This window comes from the organism of the source record quoted next, unplaced genomic scaffold (assembly GCF_019419815.1).
Source record: "Pyrus x bretschneideri cultivar Hongxiangsu unplaced genomic scaffold, Pyrus_bretschneideri_v1 Contig57, whole genome shotgun sequence".
Classification (NCBI taxonomy): domain Eukaryota; kingdom Viridiplantae; phylum Streptophyta; class Magnoliopsida; order Rosales; family Rosaceae; genus Pyrus; species Pyrus x bretschneideri.
In genome coordinates, this window is record NW_025999795.1 from 427,246 (window position 1) to 440,879 (window position 13,634).

Sequence of the window (13,634 nt, forward strand, 5' to 3'; positions counted from 1 at the left end):
AGAGTTTTCAAGGAGTCTGAGATTTGGGGTTATTCTTAGGGAGAGGGATTCTCTACCCTCCTAATCTCTCTATCTTTCTATGTCCTCCTATTTGAATGGTCACGGTTAAGCCACGTCAACATCTTATATTAATTTTTTTATAGAGATAATAAGACAAAAAACAATATGTAGAAGGAGTGGATGAAAGGAGATGAGAATAGAAGGGTAGAGAATCCTCCTTCTACTCTTAGACGCAGATTTTACAAGAAAAATGCTTCTACAAAGCTCATCGACTCCGGTGACCAACTCATGGATGCCACATTCCCAAGGTTCAACATTTTCCGATCAGCAACCGGAAATGGTGCTGCAAATCCCGAGGGGAAAAGGAGGCGTTGGAGGATCTGGAGATTAAGGAGGCGGAAGGGAGGCAGTGGAGGCTTTAGTAGTGATGGAGGCCCGGGAGATAAGGGATGGGAAAGAGGGAGGCTGCAGGAGAGAGGGGTTAGCAGATTAGGTTTGTTTTTGTGATTTAGACAGTGTAATTAACGAAAAAGATAAGGGATATTTTTGTTTAAAAAATTATAATTTTGTGTCCTACAGAGTGGAACGAGTCGTTTCAGGAGGAGGATAGGACAAAAATTTAACTAAAATCCGTTTCACGGGACAGCACGTCCCACTCTCTTTGGCGCACCAAACGTGAGATGAATGCGTTCTGTTCCATTTCACGTATCAAACGATACCTAGAAGAATCGTCTAGTTGTTTAGATATAAGATAACGGTTGAACGGACGATTCATGAACGCAGCCAGGCTGAACGAGCTAATAACTCAAACGCGTTCGGTCTATTTTTTGAGCAAGAATCACAGCATTTATCTATCTTTCTCGGAATTTTTGGCCTACATCACTTTTTCATTCCTAGACGTCCATTTCAATCGTGCATCTTGCATGAAACCTGTCTTTTTGTCCTCAACTGAGAAGAGAGAAGTTCCATTAAAGGCGACCGAACGGGCGCCCCCTAATAGCGAGATCAACCTTATCTACTAGGTTATTACCTTATCCATAAAAAAACAGTGAGCTGGCTTGACCAAGGGAGATTTTTTTAGTGTAACCGAAACACGAAGTCGGTACACTACTCGTCATTATACAAATAGTAGAACATGTATTAAAAAAATTAATAACTTAAAAAATAAAATTTTTCACTACTTATACAAAAGCATATGTTATACCACTTGTATTTGATCACAATAAAAAATTTCTTCTTGGCCAAAAAAGAAAACAGTGACCTGGCATTTTGCAGTGACTGCGCAGAGCAGCTTGGATTGTAATAAGCTTAAGATGGCTCACATGGTGTTTGCATGGACAGTTGAAGACAGTTGCATCTTGCATGTTGTCCTTTGCCAATTGCCAACCAGATAGAACGATTGACAGACCAAGGACAAATCTATGTTTGATTACAAGTTATTTGACCTTTTTCTTGTTAATTGTACATTACTCGTTTGATCTTGTTATTTAGAGATTTAATCGTTAAGGAGTAATTGTTTATACGTACATGTCTACTTTTGTCAAAATCTTGCTTCCAAATTTCCATTTTTATCATGTTTTTCGAGAAACAAATATATTTCAAGATTAATTAGGTATTTCAGCCATCTTAAACCTAATCATTGAATTTGGTTTGAGAAACGTTACGTATGATCAAATTTATAAACCAAAAGTTGTGTCACCAATAAGAAATAAGTATGTTAATTAACACTTAAGTAATAATTCAATCATTAACTTCTCTGTCATTCGGTTTACAAAATTTGTACAAATTTAGTCTTTCTAAATTACCCATTTGGTTTTTCAATTTTTCGTTGTATGGTTTATTTAATCCTTGGAAATCAAGTGGTAACAAAGGTATGTACATTTTGTAATAAGCACTTAAGGTGTTTCTTACAAGATTTACTTGTATTTTTACTAAGAATTGGTTTTTGCAATAAGCACTCCAAATATACCTTAATTTTTTAATTAGTAAATCTGGCTCGTTTGTTGGACTGAATGAGATTGAGTCTTAGAGATATGATTGAATTAATAAAGACTTGTACGACATGACTTGTAACGAGTAATTATAATTAATTGTCTAAAAGGGTCAAAGTCACAACTAAATCCAGGACCGTCAGATTTGAGTCAACGTACTTATGGAGGACTTTACATCAAATCCGACGGTAGGAAACGAGTCCATGATGTTGGAATTCACAGGTTTCAGAGTGCGAAACGTGAGTACAAGTGTAGAGGTAGAATCCTCCTTGTCCTTTCCAATTAAACTGAACCCTCGTCGTCTGGGTTTTGAATCTCTTCCCGTCTCCGCTCTCTCCCACCTCTATTTCCACCGATCGCCGTCGAAGATTACAGACGGTAGGGGTTTTCAGACAGAGAGAGAAAGAAGAGAGAGAGCGAGGGAGAGAGAGGGAGAAATGGTTACGTCGGCGGTGGTGAACACGTACCCACTGTCGAGCTACACGTTCGGGACCAAAGAGCCGAAGATGGAGAAGGACACCTCCGTCGCCGATCGCCTCGCCCGTATGAAAGTCAAGTATGTTTCCCCCTTTTTGCAATATTCATTTCCCCCCATTAATTGATTCCAATAATTTTAAGCTGTTAGTCCCTTTGAAGGGTTCTTTTGAGTTCTAAAACCCTAATTTTTGAATCGGCAGCTATATGAAAGAGGGAATGCGGACCAGTGTCGAAGCGATTTTACTGGTATATGCTTTGAATCAACAGCCCCTCCTCTGCACATAATTTACTGTTCATTTTGGTGGGCAAAGCTCATAACTTCCTTGTATGTGTGAAATATTTAGGAAAAAGAACGAACTTGTTCGATTGCATATTGTATTTCTTGGTTAATTGACACAGTATTTGTTAATGATCATTATTTGAGTTCCATAACATGCCCTTACACTTCTTGTTTAAATGTTTTTGGATAGTTAACTATATTACACACAATTCTTGATTAGCATGCTTATCAGAAATTATCACAAGGGGATTATTTTCTGAGCTGAATGGCCTCATGGCGTAATTAAATGAGGAATTCCTGCTCTGGTTCTTTAGTTTTCATTTTCGGGAATTCCGGATTTGTTTGTTTCATGGTTTCTGATAAGAGGCTTCACAAACGCTTTGGAATGTATATTAGATGTTCCTTTAGCTTATTATGTTTTCGTGTTCTGGTCCTCTCATCTTCAACGTTCTACAAGCCCCCAATTCAAGTTTTCATAGTTGTCAATTGTATCGCTGTTGACCATGGAATTGATACAAAGGACATGTCTTGACACTTACATTCTTTCTCTTCTTTGCTTTGCAGGTACAGGAACATAATCATCCCCACATACTTCTCCTGCAGATTGGAAACACATTCTGCAAACTTCCTGGTGGACGACTGAAGCCAGGGGAGAATGGTATGACCTTAATCTTGTATTCGGTCCTTTTCATGGTGCATGCATTTTTACGTAAGTTGATCTTGTTGAAGACTGACCTGTTTTGTTTTGTTTTCTCTCTGGTGGTGGGTCTCTTTATGTTGCAGAAATTGAGGGGTTGAAAAGAAAGCTGACCAGCAAGCTTGGCGCTAATTCACCTACCCTTGTGCCAGATTGGCAGGTACGATTCTCTGATTTACTATCTCTCTGACTATATATGTAAGAGAAATGATGTTAGAAGCTTATAGGGTTATCTGGAAACACATGAGAAAATAACTTCAAAGTGAGTTGAAGTGCGAAAATGTATGAAGATGAATGGACATTCAAGGCAACCAAAAAACGCAGTATAACTACTAGACACATTGGCCTTTTATAGGTGCTTCCTTAGTGATCAATTTCATAAAAGTGACCTTGATTTATGAGAACTTGTAGCATGCCAAGTTCACAATGCCACCACTTTATTTGAAATGTTGGAGCTTGAAAATTATGGTTTAGGGCATTTTTATCTTGTCAATTCTCATTTTACTTGCCTTCCCTTGTTGCAGATAGGAGAGTGCGTGGCTATCTGGTGGAGGCCAAACTTTGAAACCATAATGTACCCATATTGCCCTCCTCACATAACAAAACCCAAGGTAATATGTCAAAACAAGTCCTGGACAATTTCTGTTGATGACTTTGGGCTGCATATGATTACCCCTTCCTCTCTTTCCCACTCACTGATTTTTTATTTGCCTAATTTTGGTAATGCAGGAGTGTAAGAAGCTTTTCCTTGTTCACTTATCTGAGAGGGAGTACTTCGCTGTTCCCAAAAACCTAAAACTTCTTGCTGTCCCATTGTTTGAGCTCTATGATAACGTTCAGGTATCAAGATCATATGATCATAGTGGAATTCTTATGCTCTCCTACATAACATTGGAATTTGGCTTGTGTTTGCCGAAGTCTAAGCCTTAAAAAACAATTGCTGCATCAGAATATTCTCAGGATGATGATTCATAAGTATTATACAATTACTTCGTTATGATTTCCCCTGCTTACCCATCTCTCTGTTTTGTAATCTAAGATGAAAACCTTAAACCTTTTGTTCCTTTTATTAAGTTAATCCATTTTGTAAATATTATCTAAATTTTCCTGTAAACTCATGGTGTCTCGTACTTGCAGAGATATGGGCCTGTTATATCTACAATCCCACAGCAGCTTTCCCGATTCCAGTTCAACATGATCAGTTAATGAAGAAGGAATTATGAAGCTACCGTGATATCAATATTCAGTATACTGAAGATCACGTCTGGACATCATTGCGTGGATACCTAAACTCAAAACCGGATATTATTCTTATAACTGAACTTAAGTTGGTAAGTATGAGATCCTTCAGTTTATCCAGATGAACGAAGCATATCTTGTGGTCTGTTTTGTTCATCTATGTTTGGTTATGATCGTATTTGCTAATGCGTTTTGCATTACTCTTGAAACTTTGTCTGAACAGTGGTTGCGCTGTGCAAGTTCTTGTTTCTTAGCATGAAGGTTTGTTAGTTACTTTAGACACCGGGAGTCATACAATGTTGTCTGAGTTATGTTTTCAGATTCTCAATATTTGAGATTTTGTACGAAAACCTGTTCTGCTTTTCTGTAACGATGCGTAGGAGGAGATGTATGCGCTTACTTCTTAGAATGTACCTAACAACTGTCTTAACTTTGTGTAATGGTGGGTAGGCGATGTATGCGTTCCCATAGGATTCTTATCGGTTGCGTTCTGTTGGAGCCTTGTGGCATGTAATCATCGTTGTAGAATTCGTCTTTGATCAGTAAAGTTCTTCCTTTTTTCGAGAAGTGTATTTTTTTCTTTATATGTTTTTACAAAATGCTGCATGGTGCCTTTGTTCCCCTGGTCCAGGTGTGTTAGGCAAATGTTGCCGAGACCCGAATTGGTCACAAAAATTGGTGGCAAAATGAATGAATTGCTATTCTTTTTTAGGCTCACATTGGTTTGAAGTGAATCTAATTTGTTCTACCTTCTCCTCTCCGTATTTTGAGTTGCTTTTGATCTCGGGCTCCTGGGTTCCATTAGAGGCGTAAACATGACTGCGTCCTGTGTTCTTCCAAATCTTCTTTTCTTCCATTTTCTCTCTTGCACTTTGAGCCTCTGGCCATTGCCCTGCCGAGGCACGCATGTTAGCCAAGAGGACATAAACCCCGGATTCGTCTGTTTCCAACTCAGTAACCTTCTCTATCACTTCCTCTGCCAACTTAAGGTGACTAGATTCTCTGCAACCCCCAAGCAAGGTTCCCCATATAGCAATGTCGGGGTTATACGGCATTTCCTTTGCCATACGTAGTGCTTCCTCCACCCGACCATTTCGGCTCAGCAAATCGATTAGGCAGCCAAGATGCTCAAGCTTTGGCACAATCCCAAATTCTTTGTCCATGGAATGGAAGATTCTTTGGCCTTCTTCTACCAAGCCTCCATGGCTACAAGCAAAGAGAGCAGCTGTGAACGTGAAGTCATTCGGCTTCAACCCTTCCTTATGCATCAATGAGTATATCTTGACGGCATCTTCTGCTCTTCCGTGGATAGCGACCGATCTAATCATAACATTCCAACAAAATACATCCCTCTTTCCTATCTTGATAAAAAGAGCAAAAGCTCTGTTTATGTCCCCGCACTTAGCATACATGTCGATGAGGGCAGTCCCTGAAATGGTTCCGAAACGAGACCAATCTTCTATCAAGCTGTGTGTCCATTTCCCGAACTCTAGGGCACCCAAGTGGGAACAAGCTGACAGAACCGAAACAAATGTATATCCATCCGGAACCACACCTTCCGAATGCATTTGCACAAAAACATCCAATGCTTCTTCATATTGTCTATGCTGGTTGTAACTTGATATCATACTGTTCCAAGACACCACATTCTTGCACGGCATTGTGTCGAAAAACTTTCTTGCCGTAATAAGGTCTCCGGCATTGGCATACACTCCGATCATCAATGTCCACGAGATGACATCCTTTTCCGGCATCCTCTCAAACAGATCGCTTGCACTGCCTACATCTCTTACTGCAGCATAACCGGAAATCATAGAATTCCATGAAACAACGTCCTTGTCAGGCATATCATCAAACAACTTTCTCGCACTCTGAACATCACTAACGCTCGCATACCGTGAGATCATGCGGTTCCACAATTCTACAGGTTTCACACGCATATAATCGAACACCTTGCGGGCATCATTCAAAGTCCTATAATTTACAACACCAGAGTCGCAGGAATCCAGCATTTTAACATACATATTGAATAGGGCATTAGCAACCGCCAGATTTGACTCGAACCCATGCTTTACAATATGGCAATGCACTTGTTTTCCTTTTCCGTACCAACCCAATTTAGAGCAGGAGTTCAAGACATATGGGTAGGTGAAGTTATGGGGTTTGATTCCTCTCAGAGGCATTTCATCAAACACTGAGACGCATTGCTCGAACGGACCGTTGATATCGTACCCTCTAATCATGGCGTTCTGAATCACAATGTCGTTACTGAGTTGAGGACCCAGTTGGGAAAATATGAGATAGGGATACTCCATGGATCCAAACTCGGTGCTCCGCCGGAGAAATTTTGAGAAAATTTGGATGTTCTGGTTGATAGAGGTTGTGACAATGAGGGCATGGATTTGCTTCAACTGTTTGAACGTGGATTGTGGTAATAGTTTCGAGAGAGTGAACTCTAAGGAACCTCGCATGCTAATTCACTAGCTCTTTTGCTCTTGTCTGTCCTATTAATTCCTTTTTTTTTTTCGGGTTCAAAGAAAAAAGCAACGATACGACAGTAGGGAGTGGACTACAAGTGCGAACCGAATCCTTTCCGGACCAAAAAATTTGAGCCTAAAATTAAATGATCCGAATTATTGAAATTTGATTAAACGGTTATAGATAAAGGATCTTTTAAAAAATTATAATAATTATAGCTGTTTAATCAAATTTCAATGGTCCAGATCATTTGATCATTATGTTCAGTTCCTTTGAATCCGAAAAGGATCCGGTTCTGTACAAATGCGCATAGAAAACAACGAAAACCCTCCATTCGAGATTTTGTATTCGATTTTCTCAAGTTCTAATATCGCTTAGGATGATGATAAGTAGAGTTGTGGATGCACTGACGGAAGAACTTATGTTTTTCAGTATGCGTCTTGTGCGACGCCCTGTTTCTATCTTGAAGTTTTTTATCCTGTGATTTTCTTCAGGAAGGGTTTTCTGACGGAGCTCCATTTGTTTTCTTTTTGTTGTTTTCCTCGTGATACCTGTCAGGCAGTGTATCTTTTGTAAGATGCAAATCTTGTTCCCAATATTTACGATGGGTTTTGAATTGTCATTTTTATACTATCCTATGGTATCCATTATTCCGACAAAAAAATAATATCGCTTATACTAAATAAAAATCATTATTATTTTCGAAAAAAAACAGAGTAGATTATTGGAGATTACAAGAGAGAATGAATAAATATGATCGGTTTTGGTCCCTAGTGACCTAGTCACTAATATTCGTTGAGTCAAACCTTAAGATTTTTAATTTGTGATCAAAATCTCTTCACTTTTTCACATCACGCTTTTATAATAAATATTTATATATATAAATATATATATGTCAGCAGTTGGTTGATTTGGTATTGAAACATAGTATTTATTCCCTAATTTATAGCCTTGTTTTATGATAATTTTTAATAAATTTTGGACGACTTATTTCTAACTAATTAACAAAATTATTTTATTTTAAAATAAGATTATCTTCATCTTCAAATGCTATTCAAATGTGCTCTAGGGTTTAGCTCAATCAAATCTGCCACAAAACCTTAGAATCAAGGTCATCCACTAGAGGCAAGTCTAGTCTCTCTTTTAAGCTTACTTTTGTGTGCGACCTTATTTTACCACTCATGGTACATATATCAAATTTGTAACCATAAATCATTATCTCATGACATTTACCCATATATTAGTATCGATACCTTGTTTTTTTTTTTTGTTGCTGCTATTTATGAAATCACTTACGTGGGTACATTTTTTTTCATTGATTTGAGAATATATCCATGTGAAGTTTATTCGAAGAAATTTATACCGATGTTATTAAGCATAATATCTATTTTTATTTTTGTTTTGAAGAATGTACCTATGTTTTGGGTTTGAAGAATCTACCAAACGCTTTATGATACATGGTTTTTCATTTGATTTGATGAATGTACACATGGTTATTTTTATATGTGCATATTGTATTTATGCAAAAACATAATTTTTTTTTAATTTAAATTTTTTTCATGTGGTGGGGAGTATAATTTGTTTTTGAATAGTTTTAAAATCACAAATCATGCGTTTTATTCAAAATCTCATAAATATAGGCAACTACAAATCCTAATTTTAATTTAAAATAAAATAACTAACATAGAAATACATTAATACTAAAAGTTAGAGACTTCGATCAACTTAAAACGAATAAGGTTTCAATCAAACAATATTGGTAAATAGGGACTGCATCCAAAGTTACCCTATAAACTATTGGTAAATAATGTGAAAACCACTTATCTTTTATGAATTTTTTTTATTTGAACTCATATAACCTCATTCTACACTAACTTTATGAATTGGGTGATGAAGGCAAAGGAAGTAATAGCCGTTGGTAATTATTCTTCTCTTTCCTTTTTTTTGGTCAATATCCATTGACTTTGTGCTTGATCATATTGGTTTTGTTAACCAAAAGAAATCTTAGCAAATCTAATTTATAGAGTAATGTAATGGTAAAGATTTTGAAAAGATAGGATTAACTATTATGATAAAGATTAATAAGCCCCAAGGCATCATTTCCATGGTGCCCATATATAAAACAATGTTTAGGAGTTGGTGAATGATTATTATTGTTTCTTTTTTTTTGTGTCATATCCAGTTGTCTTAATTGTGTTTGCCTCTGAAAAATACTCAGTTGTTTAAGCAACCAACAAACTTATTTAATGTGGAAATTAAGCAGAAGGGTAAAGCATTGAGCAACGTATAACCAATTGCTTTGTAACAGTGTACACTTAATTAATAGATCAAATGCTGTCTTAATCTCTGTCGTTTTCACTTGTGCTAAAAGAATACTTTGTAAAGAGAGGAATTAGGGTTTTGTTTCTTATGTTTAAGGGTAGATGCTGTATCACTGAATCTAGGAGTCCTCTTTCGATCTGAAATTTTTATCGTTCATGAGTGACCGAAGATTACAGTTCAGTAGTTCTTCATTTTGATCCGACTTCCATGCATGAGAGATTGCAGACAACCCTGTCTTCTCTAACACGGAAGAACCATGAAAAAGAGTTGCATCCATTGATATATGAAGCTGCAGATGGATGACCAATGAGTTGTAATACAAAAAATGAACAGCTTGGTGTTTGGCCAAATCTTCCCAATTCATAAATCTTTGACTTGATTCATGGAATCGATTTAGTTTTTCTGATAACCACATTCTTTACATATTTGTCATAATTGAGTTCTCTCTTAACAATTTAAAACTTCCAACCAAACAAAAATACTTAGTTTAGCAAAGTTAGAACGATGGAAACCCTAATTTATACAGCTCCCCCTCTATAGACCACAGCACAGCATCTTGATGGAAGTCAAAGTTTGGATTGATGATAAATAATTTTAGACTTTGCAGGAATATTTTTTCACAAAGGGATAACACGTGCATAATTAACAACTAATAAACTCCATCGAACTAATCACATAGGTTTTACCTACTGAACATGAAAGGATCAGTCTAACCACCCAAGTCGATCGAGGATAACTTAATCATTCCAACAACACCGGTATTGTCCCCAACTGGTATTAGTTGGAGTGAGATTAGGGTATTTAAACTCTTCTTTTCTCATATCCGTCAGGTGTGGGGTTTTAAGCTTCAGCATTAGTTGAGTGAGATTAGTGTATTTAAATTCTTATTTTCTCATAAATACGATCAATGTGGGACATTTCAACATGTATTAATAATGTTCTTATTTGCTTGCTGTCAAATAATTTACCACCAATTACTTAAATAAAACTATCATTATCGTTAACATAATCAACACTGTCCTCATTTATAATGATGTAATCCTAGTTTCGAAACGAAGAGGTATCAAGAAAAACAAAGAACAGACAAACCTCAAAACATCCAAATTACTGTCTTTTATCTCCCTGAAAATATAAAATATAAGCGAAGAGGTATAAAAATTTAGGTAAGAATCTAACACATGGAATATGAATTAATACCAATCATATGAAGCTTTTAGAAAAAGGCCACCCCATGAAATCAATGCATCTGGCCATGGATTTACATTAATATATTTTTTAGGTCATTTTGATTTAATAAATTTACATCAAGAAACTTATCCAACAACCCATTTGAATGACAAGGAGAAGAAGACAATAAGAAACTTATCCCTCAACCCATTTAAAATATGTGAATTGAAAAACTACTATTGTGAATACTGTAGATGATGAGCGTTGCCAATTACTTGTTCATATTCATTTGAATGTCGTTTGAACAATCATTTTTCCATGAAAATAAAATATGAAGCAGTTTTAATTGAGCAGATGGCGACTTTGGATGAAGTCGATATATTTTACAAGTGCATACACACTACCGACCAAATTTCACGTTAATCCCAAGTAGAGCATAAGTGTTGAGATTGAAAGATGGTGAGTTATGCTTGAGCAAAGCAAAAACATAAGAAACTCTAGCAAAGAACGATATATTTATGCGCGAATTATTTGTCTGACTTGAGTATAAGAGTAAAAGACTGATCAAACTGCCTTGCAATGTGAATGTGCATGTTTACGAAGATTCAACCTGATGATCCACTTGAAATTAGGCACATAAATTAGGTCAATAGCTAGGTGATTTTATTTCGTCTGAAAGAGTATATATGCAGAACATTAGGTGCAAATGGGCACCGACACACATTTCAGTTTTTGACATGTTGATTAGGTCAGTAGCTAGAGATACCGACACAGGAGAGAGACTTTTAAATATAGGAACTGGTTCCTCTCCTGAGCTCAGGATGCATGGGGATCCTCATAAGCAGCTCATTCGGACCGTTCAAACTTGATCTAATGGCTACAATTATTATAATTTTTAGATGGGCCTCCTGTTTAGAGCCGTTTGATCAAATTTCAACGGTCCGGATGAGCTGCTTAAGAGGATCCCCATCCTAAGCTCAAAAGAAGATCCAGTTCCTTAAATGTAAAACAACTCATACTATTAATAAGATTATTCTACTATATATGATTCTCCATTTTTTTCAACACCTCCTTCTAGAAGAATTACAATTAAAAATCTTTGTACGATAAGTAGAATAACGATTGACAAATGGGGGAGCTGCGGTTGGCAAAACAATATTATTTTCTTATTGTGTATCTCCAAGGAAATAGAGCCATGCGCATTTATTTTTTTTTTTTTTATAACAAAACGATCTTCCTAATTTCCTATCACTGTTTAAATGTAAACTATTTTATTTAAATATACACACAATTATTATGTATTTTTGTCCTTAACAAAGTGAATTGAACTTAATCACAAGTTGAGAACAATGATTGTTGTTCTTCAGCGTCTTTTTCAATTTGATTCCCTTGCTTCTTACGTTATCGAATGTATTATTGTTAGCCTGTCACAAGTTGAATAATTGCTTTTTTTTTCTTTTTATTTTCACGTGATCAATTCATTGGTTGATGATCACAATTTGGACAAAGGATATTATCGAATAATCCAACAGATCTAATCCTGTCTGGCCTTGGATCTTTGTATCCGTTGTCCATTTCTCCCCTTTGCATTTCTTTATGTAGCCAGTTCCACTCGATGAGGTTTCAATCTTTCAAAGGAATCGATTTGTGATTAATTAAAGAGAAATGCTAAGGGGATCGACTCTCTCAAAGTAAGACTTTATGAATTTTTCGCCATCCTCATGTTATACAATGTTTTATAATGTTTGCACATGAATTGTGTCAAAAATATGAGGTGACGGAGAGTCACACTTTTGAGAAAGTTTTCTTAGCATAAAGAGAAATGTTAAAGAGACTCACTCCAAGTGAGACACTTTATGAACTTTCTAATACCTCATAGTTTAATGTCAACCATGTATTAACATTATAAAATATTATGCCAAAAACATGTGGTAGCAAAGAGTCTACAAAAAATCTTACTTTTGACATAGTCTCCTTAACATTTTTCAAAATAAAATATAACCAAAACGAACCCATTTAACAAACCTCCTTTTGAAGGGGAAAAAAATTGTCGGTGGCTTAGAGAGAACACAGAGGTGGTTAAAATAATACACAATGATAATGATTTAGAGAAATGCATGTCAACTAGTTCCCCCAATAGTATCATTAAGCTTGCCTAATAATATAAACACATAAACAATTTTACCAGTAGAGCTGTTATCAATTTATTAATCAAAGTAATTAACTTCATGACAGCACTTTGTCATTTATATCAATCTAGAAGATTTGTAGACTCTTATACTTATTTTTTATGAAATCAATGCATTCTATGCTTTAACAAAGCATCTTACTGTTTAGTATTACGGTCTAATAATATTCTTCTTCATTTGTAAGTGTGAGGTCGGTTTGAGTCTCGTAAATGGTGAATTCGTAATCAATTTATTCCCCACCTCTTAATGTAAATATATAATTTTATAAAAAAATAAAAATATAAAATCTCCTTAATTTCGTAGCTTTTTTTTATATTCTTCATTCATTGAAGAAAAATGTTTTGAGAAACACTTTTGGGAGTCAACTGTGCCATGATCTCATCACAAGTGACGTTTTGGAAGAGAGTAGTGAACATTGTTTATGGCTTTAATAAGGGTGACTCGAGCATTATATGACATCAAGCATGTTGGTCGTTTTCTTGTGTGTTTTTAACTTCAACACAGAGAGCTCTCATAAATCATACTAGCATATGAGTACACATAAAGTGTGTGAGAAAATTTTTACTTTTATTTTTGAAATAAAAGAATTAGAGTGATAGAGAATATGAGTGTGGGAAGCTTTTGTTTTTATTTTTTTTATTTTTTTAATTTTTTATTTTAATTAGAGATATGTTAGGATGACATATAGGTGAGACTTTGAAAAAAAAAACATCAAAATTTGGTTATGTGAAATTACATTTCTGCCCCATGTTTTCTTATTCATGTTTTGTTTGAGGATTATACTGGTAATTTCA

At 35.8% G+C, this 13,634-nt stretch overlaps 2 protein-coding genes across 2 annotated transcripts; one reads left to right on the forward strand and one right to left on the reverse strand.

Annotated features, from left to right (window-relative positions):
- Positions 1-2,260: 2,260 nt before the first annotated feature.
- LOC103932184 (pre-mRNA cleavage factor Im 25 kDa subunit 2) lies at positions 2,261-4,749 on the forward strand. Its single transcript, XM_009341733.3, has 7 exons — positions 2,261-2,547; positions 2,669-2,714; positions 3,313-3,406; positions 3,532-3,605; positions 3,970-4,056; positions 4,175-4,285; positions 4,583-4,749. Exons 1-7 carry the CDS (start codon positions 2,429-2,431, stop codon positions 4,649-4,651), a joined length of 600 nt encoding a protein of 199 aa, XP_009340008.1. The 5' UTR covers positions 2,261-2,428; the 3' UTR covers positions 4,652-4,749.
- Positions 4,612-7,264, reverse strand: LOC103932234 (pentatricopeptide repeat-containing protein At3g29230-like). The gene has a single exon (XM_009341792.3). It carries the CDS (start codon positions 7,153-7,155, stop codon positions 5,383-5,385), a length of 1,773 nt encoding a protein of 590 aa, XP_009340067.2. The 5' UTR covers positions 7,156-7,264; the 3' UTR covers positions 4,612-5,382.
- Positions 7,265-13,634: the final 6,370 nt, after the last annotated feature.

Bases quoted from the DNA above. Each gene is read 5' to 3' on its own strand.
- LOC103932184 (XM_009341733.3), top strand. From the start codon at position 2,429: ATGGTTACGTCGGCGGTGGTGAACACGTACCCACTGTCGAGCTACACG. The intron at 2,548-2,668 runs GTATGTTTCCCC...TTGAATCGGCAG, and splicing joins CTCGCCCGTATGAAAGTCAA to CTATATGAAAGAGGGAATGC. The intron at 4,057-4,174 runs GTAATATGTCAA...TTGGTAATGCAG, and splicing joins CTCACATAACAAAACCCAAG to GAGTGTAAGAAGCTTTTCCT.
- LOC103932234 (XM_009341792.3), bottom strand. From the start codon at position 7,155: ATGCGAGGTTCCTTAGAGTTCACTCTCTCGAAACTATTACCACAATCC.